A 7,096-nucleotide genomic window follows, 5' to 3' on the forward strand; every position below is an offset into this window, starting at 1 on the left:
TGCTCTTCTAAAGACAGCCGTGCATCCAGGAGGATGCCCAAGTTGCGAGTCCTCTCTGTGGGGGCCAGTAACTTGCCCCCAATAGCCAGCGATGGCACCAGCTGGCTATATCAGGACGCCGGAAGCCACAACCACTGGGTCTTGGAAGGGTTGAGTCGGAGCCTGTTTCTCCCCATCCAGACCCGCACTGCCTCTAGGCACTGGGACATCACTTCAAGGGCATCGTTGGGATGGCCTGGGATGGAGATGTACAGCTGAGTATCATCAGCGTACTGATGGAACTCCACCCCAAAACCACGGATGATCTCACCCAGTGGCTTCACATAAATGTTGAACAGGAGGGGTGAGAGGACCAACCCCTGCGGCACCCCACAAACAAGGCGCCCCGGGGTCGACCTCTGCCCCCCTGCCAACACCAACTGCGACCGATCAGAGAGATAGGAGGAAAACCACCGTAAAACGGTGCCCCCCACCCCCAACCCCTCCAACCGGCGCAGCATGATACCATGGTCGATGGTATCAAAAGCCGCTGAGAGATCTAACAGGACTAGGATAGAGGAACAACCCCTATCCCGAGCCCTCCAGAGATCATCCACCAATGCGACCAATGCTGTTTCCGTGCTGTGCCCAGGCCTGAAGCCGGACTGGAGTGGATCCAGATAGACAGCTTCATCCAGGTACCCAGGAAGCTGTCGCACCACCACACTCTCAACAACCTTCGCCAAGAAGGGAAGGTTGGAGATCGGATGGTAGTTAGCCAAAACAGCCGGATCCAGAGCAGGCTTCTTGAGGAGGGGCCTCACCACCGCCTCTTTCACGGCAGATGGCAAGACACCCTCACTCAACGAAGCATTGATAATCCCCTGGAGCCAGCCTCACGTAACCTCCCGGGAGGCCAGCACCAACCAAGAGGGACACGGGTCCAATAAACATGTGGTCGCGTTCAGCCATCCCAGAATCCTGTCCACGTCCTCGGGAGTGACAGGGTCAAACTCCTCCCAAATGACATTCTCAAGACCTGCCTCCATCATCCCACCTGTATCCACCCAGAGGCCAAGCCTTCCCGAATCTGAGTAATTTTATCATGCAGATACTGCACAAAATCCTCAGCCCGACCCTGCAAGGGATCCTCCCGCGCTCCCAGATGGAGAAGGGAGCGGGTCACCCTAAATAGGGTGGCTGGGCAATTATCTGCAGATGCGATAAGAGCGGAAAAATAATTACATTTTGCTGCTTTTATTGCCACTAGGTAGGTCTTAATATTAGACCTCACCAGTGTTCGGTCAGATTCGGAACGGCTGGTCCTCCATCCGCTCTCCAGGCGTCTTTCTCCCTCAGCTCCTCGGAGAACCAAGGAGCCAGGTAAACTCAGCGATGGGTCAGAGGCCGCAAAGGCATGACTCGGTCCAAAGCTTCAGCGGTCGCCCTATCCCAGGCGGCCACCAGCTCTTCAGCTGAGCCGTGAGTCAGAGCCTCAGGGAATGGCCCAAGCTCCGTCTGGAGCCTATCAGGATCCATCAGGCGCCTGGGGCGGAACCCCCTAGTCTGTTCCGCCTCCCTGCAGCAGGGTGTGGCGGTTAGAAAGTCAAGCCTAAGAAGGGAATGATCTGACCATGACAAGGGCTCAGTCGCTATCTCCCCTATCTCAAGATCATTCGTCCACTGACCAGAGACAGAAATCAAGTCCAGAGTGTGTCCTCCCGTGTGAGTGGGTCCATGAATTAATTGGGTCAGGTCCATGGCTGTCATGGAAGCCATGAACTCCCAGGCGCTTCCCGACGGATGGCAAGTTGAAGTCCCCCATGACCATAAGCCTGGGGGTCTCCACCGCCACCTCGGCAATCACATTTAGCAGCTTGGGCAGGGCCGCCGACACGTGGCAGGGAGCCAGGTACGTGATCAGCAAGCCCATCTGCCTCCCTTGGAGCAAGTCCTTCCTTTACAAGAACCGCCACCCCCCCGCCCCTCCCCTGGGACCTCAGCTGATGGAATGCGTAGAAACCCGGTGGGCACATCTCAACGAGGGGAACCCCCCCCCTCCTGGCCCCACCAGGTCTCCGTAATACCCACCAGGTCTGCACCCCCCTCCTGAGCCAGATCACAAAAGATCTGTCTCCCTGAAAGCCTCTCTGGTCATCGGATGCAGAAAGACTCAAGGGGCCTGTGTCTTCTGCCTGTCCAGGTGGTCCATAATAGCCTCTTTCTTTTTTTAAAAAAAGTTTTTTTATTTTGAATACATTAAAACAAGACACAAACACACAACATTTATATACATATCACTTTTTCCTACAGCTATTTCGAAGTGATCCTTTCTTGCTATTTACATCTATGTACACATATTTTAAACTTTGTCTTATTCAATAATTATTTTCCATCTTTCTTTATTTCATCAACATTGTACCTTGATCTTCAACATTTTCCCCCCTCTCTCCTTTATTCCTCTTTCTCATTTTTCCTATTCTCCGACCATTCATACCATCTACACCACACTTTGTAATATTCTGTATCCTCTTTCTTCTTGAGTTCTTTTGTTAATTTGTCCATCTCTGCGCATTCTAAATTTTTTCTAATTAAATCTTCTTCTGATGGTAGATTTTCCTTCTTCCAATTTTGCACATAGACTATGCGGGCTGCTGTCAGTATATGTAATATTAAATAATGTATTTCCTTTGTATAGTTTTCTATGGAAATCCCTAGTAGAAACTGCTCAGGTTCTCCCTTTATTGAATTCTGAATTATTTCCTCTATTCACTTTTTAACTTTAGCCCAGAATTTCTTTGCCAATGGGCAGGTCCACCAGAGGTGATAATATGTTCCATAGTTACTCTTACATTTCCAGCATTTCGATGAATTACTAGGGAGCATTTTCGCTCATAATAGCCTCTTTCAAAGGGATCCAGTATCGCTTCCCCCCTTCTTTCATTTCTTCCCGAATTCTTTGTGCTCAGATTCCTGAATTTAAGTATGTGTGTGTGAGTGTGTGTTCACAAGGCAACATCTTTCAACAGTTCCTTTGGCATTAATGGTTGGTTTCACTTGGGATCCATCCACAGCCATGTGATTCTTTTCCCAAATACTACTGCCATGCTGCACTTATTAACAAAACCCTTTTTGTTTCTACAGAAATATTGGACTTTGCATTTATCCCTGTTGAAATTAATCATCCTGCTTTTTGCCCATTATTCCAGCCTTTAAAGATCCTTTGAAATCTTCATTCTGCCCTCTGAAGTATCACGTCCAAAACTGATGGCAATATTTTCTAACTCTTGAACTAACTTAATTATAAATATGTTAAACAGCACAAGACCTAAAACGGAGCCCTGCAATTCGTCATTTCCTTCCAATCAGATCTGGAGCCTTTAATACCCCCTGGTTGGGTCTGATTGCTCAGTCGGCTCTGTATCCATTTAATGGTAGTGTAGTCCAGCCACAGGTTGCCTTCTTCTTTACCAGGATTTTATGTCCACTGCATTCCCATAATCAACTAAATCAGTGTATCAAAAAATATCAGACTGGATCACACCCAAACCCTTGATGCTCCTGCTAAGCACTAAACTAAGATGGCGAGGGCTCTGAGGTGGCCTCCATGAGCACTTTTTGAGACTCCTGGACAACTTGGCTTGGAGACTTCAACTCATCTATGGCATCCTGGGTCTCTCTCTCTCTCTTTCTCTCTCTCTCCTTGGCCCTTCCCTTCTTCCCCTTCAGCCATTTCCTCCTTGCAGCAGATCTACTCCTCCCTCCCTCCCTCCCTCCCTCTTCCTTGGACTACTGACACAGCCCAAAAAATCCCCCTTTTTCCTTTGCTTTTATCTTTTCTCGGAACAGCATCTGTTCCAGTTGTGCCTCAGACATTCACTTTTTTGGGGGAGGTGTCTGACAGGGCAGAGAAGATTCTCAACCCCAGGTTATACATTGTTCTTAACTTTTAATCTTTTTAATCTAGTTTCAATTCTTTTTAGCACTTTTTATTACATTGTAAGCCATCCAGAGTGACCGCATTATTGAGAGGGGCGGCATAAAAATTTAATAAATAAAATGAGCTCTCCACTTCTTGGATTGTTTTTTGACATGCTAACATTGAGCTTTTTGCTTTTGGACCTTTGCCCTGACATTCTTGGTCATGGCTTAAGCAAAATGCCACTTTTCCTTGTGACACTAACGGCCCACTTGCAAAATTCTTCTGCATGGTTGCAAATCGACATTCCTTTGACTGAACCGTTTGTTTGTGGTCAACCTCTTTGGCTTCTTCAGGTAAGTGTTGAAATAGCTGTTAGCTAACTGCTGGTTCTAACAATGACTCTATCAAACTGATAAAATAATTAAGATGGCCCAACTCTGGTTGAAGCCAATTCATTGCTCGTTTGCAAAAACCTATTAATAATTTGCTAATAAATTAATAGGTCAGATCCTCAGTGGATTAGCTGCAGGTTCCCAATAGTCCTCAAGGGCAGAGGCTGTGTAAAGGGCAGAGCAGTTGGCTTTGAGCCCACCCTCCAGATGGGGGTCCTACCCAGTATCTCTGGGAAGCCTGCAGACTGGCACCCAGGGAGCTTCTGAAAGAGCAGGGAGGCTGATGTTGCTCAGGAAAACATTTTATTGGAGAAGAGTGGCTGATGGGTGAGGTAGGATGGCTTGCCTGCCCCCCCCCCCAAGGCAGAAACCACGGAAGCCTGGCTCTCTTCACCCTCTCACGGTGCGGTAGAAAGTGTTCGTGCCAACCCTACAAAGAAGCAGGAAGGAGGAAAATTTCAAAATTAATGGTGGCATGATTGCCCCAAACTGAGCACCCCACTCCACCACATTCCCTCCTTCCACCCAACAACTTTCAGAGTATTGCCAGCTGTGGGCCCACCAGACTGTGATGCCACCCAAACCACACTTCAACAGCTTGTCAGTGAGAAGGACCTGAGGAACCTCGTCAAAATCTTTGCTGGGTTTCTTCATGGGGGAAGTGGCAGAAACGGGACCTGGTAATGCCAGCCTCTCCCGCGGGAGCTGCTCAGCCCCGGGTACTGAAATGACTCTTGAAAGGATGGGAGCCATTGGTGCAGCCTTTCAGGAGCCACTTTCGGGGGGGGGGGAGGAAAGAGAGAAAAAGAAGGGGGCGCCCCAGAGAGCCTCCCAGGGCCCTTCCAGTTAGGGGGCACAGTAGTTCAGCCCCTGCTTTTCCTTACCTGGTTGCTTTCCAATCGTCTTTGCTGGAGTCCACCATCATGCGCAGCAGCCAGGTGGTATTCAGCTGCTCCCTCCCCTCAGCATCCAGGAAACACTGGCCCACAAAGACGGAGATGGACTCTGAGGGAGGAATCGGCCAGAGACTCAATTGGGGCAGGGATATATTTCCCCCAAAGACCACCGCTCACCGATGCTACCTTTAGGTTGGAAAAGTCTTTGGGCAGCTCCAGCTAATGGGGAGGGGGGCATTCAGTGACAGAATCTGCAAGAGGCAGATCTAAGGAAGGGGAGATCCACTAGATTCCCTCCTCCCATTCTATATGCTTCCACCCCAAATAATAAGTGGTTCTACCAGCGAAGTTCCATTTGATGGTGAAGCCGAAGACAGGCTGTGTCCCCAGGCCCTGGACGCCCTGCAGCGGGGATGGCCGGATGGGACTGGTAGAGTCCGAGACGGCCGTTTGGTAAATGCCGCTGAACACCCCCGTGTTACTGACGTTGTTGATCTGCATGGTGGAGGCGAGGTCATTGGTCCAGTTGCCAGTCAGGACGCACTAAAGGAGGTGCGGGGAAGAAAGCAGGTCACGGGGCTGGCCGAGCCAGGCTGTCTAACAGGTAGAGAGACTGGCAGCGCTACTCCATTTTCTCCGGGGATATGAAAACTCCCGCTGCGCCCACGTGCCTGATCCCCCGGGCTGCCCACGGCGGGAGGGGCTGGCAGAGGCGGCCCATCCCAAAGTCCCGTCGGTCGAGGCGCCTGCCAGACCGCGCCCCGGTGGCACCCCGCGGGCGGATCGCTCTGCTATTTGCCCAGCGAGCGAGAGCAGCAGCCCCGGCGGCAGAGGAGCAAACGCTCAGCCGACCATCCGTCGGGGACTGAAAGCCTCTGGCGCTCAGCGCAACGGGACTGGGTGCGACCAACCCCGAGGAAGCGGCACCCACTGCGCTGCACCTGCCGCCCACCCGAGCAGAGACTGGTAGCGGGGGCTTTCCACGAGGGAGGCTGGGACCCTCTGCCCGCCACCCCGCATTAATTAATTGGGTTACTGATTTTAATTTGGTATTGTATTGTGATTTGTATTGAAGTTGTCATTTTGTAAGCCGCCTTGAGTCCCTAGGGAGAAAGGCGGCATATAAATCGCAATAAAATTAAATTAAATTAAATCCTACCTTCCGCATGGCGAAGCGCTCCGAGTTTTGGGGTTCGGCAGAGGTGCCCGAGCAGCCGAGCAAGAAAGCGAGGAGCCCCAGAAGTGCTGTGCCTATCGCCATGGTGCTCTCCAGGAATCTAGACTTGCCAGCCCCGGGTGGGACGGTCCCTTATAAAGCCCCCCATTGAGCTGCCGCCTCCCCACGCCCCTCGCGGCAGGGAGGGGCAGGATCCCCGCCCGAGGGGACGGACGCTTCTGGGAAATCGCTGACCCTTAAGACCAGCACTTCAGCAGCAAGGGGGGCGGGGGTGGCACTTCTTCTCGGGCCCTCCACCGTGGCTGACCCAACACGGGCATCCTTATTCGGCTGGGTCTCCTCGGTGCTCCTCTCCCGCCATTGGTCCGCCAGCGCTCTAAACTCCGACCCTTCATCCCTGCCGTTCCACGGAGGGATAATTTTCCAGGGCCAATCCGCACTCTGAGAGGTGGGCTGCCTCTTGGAGAAGAAGGCGGGGGACCTTGTTTTGATGTTTCCAGCCTGCCCTCCCCCCCGCATAATGACAAGGTTAATAATAAGCCGATCAGGCTTCGCTGCATGGCTGCATCCCCGCCCCGTCTTTTTAACCTCCTCCCACTTCATCCAGGTGCTTCTGGAGAGAAAGAGCGAAAGTGTGTGTGTGTGGGGGGGGGGGACAGGTTTTTGAGTGAGTGGATGAGAGAGAGCTCCCCTTTTGTAAAATGTCTACAGAGCTTCTCAGCCATCCAGA

General features: G+C 51.6%; 1 protein-coding gene across 1 annotated transcript; it reads right to left on the bottom strand.

Annotated features, from left to right (window-relative positions):
- Positions 1-4,579: 4,579 nt before the first annotated feature.
- LOC117679727 (avidin-related protein 3-like) lies at positions 4,580-6,792 on the bottom strand. Its single transcript, XM_034441897.3, has 4 exons — positions 6,349-6,792; positions 5,531-5,732; positions 5,178-5,298; positions 4,580-4,723 (listed from the first exon to the last, which is right to left on the bottom strand). The coding sequence occupies exons 1-4, from the start codon at positions 6,448-6,450 to the stop codon at positions 4,684-4,686; spliced, it is 465 nt and encodes a 154-aa protein (XP_034297788.2). The 5' UTR covers positions 6,451-6,792; the 3' UTR covers positions 4,580-4,683.
- Between the last annotated feature and the right edge of the window lie 304 nt (positions 6,793-7,096).

Source organism: Pantherophis guttatus, chromosome 2 (assembly GCF_059756535.1).
Source record: "Pantherophis guttatus breed Tessera chromosome 2, ASM5975653v1, whole genome shotgun sequence".
Classification (NCBI taxonomy): domain Eukaryota; kingdom Metazoa; phylum Chordata; class Lepidosauria; order Squamata; family Colubridae; genus Pantherophis; species Pantherophis guttatus.

What these genes read in the sequence shown, in the direction of transcription:
- LOC117679727 (XM_034441897.3), bottom strand. Translation starts at nt 6,450, where the DNA reads ATGGCGATAGGCACAGCACTTCTGGGGCTCCTCGCTTTCTTGCTCGGC. An exon ending in CATCAAATGGAACTTCGCTG is followed by an intron (nt 5,299 to 5,530) that starts GTAGAACCACTT and finishes TTCCTCCCTCAG; the next exon opens with AGTCCATCTCCGTCTTTGTG. An exon ending in GACGATTGGAAAGCAACCAG is followed by an intron (nt 4,724 to 5,177) that starts GTAAGGAAAAGC and finishes GCTTCTTTGTAG; the next exon opens with GGTTGGCACGAACACTTTCT.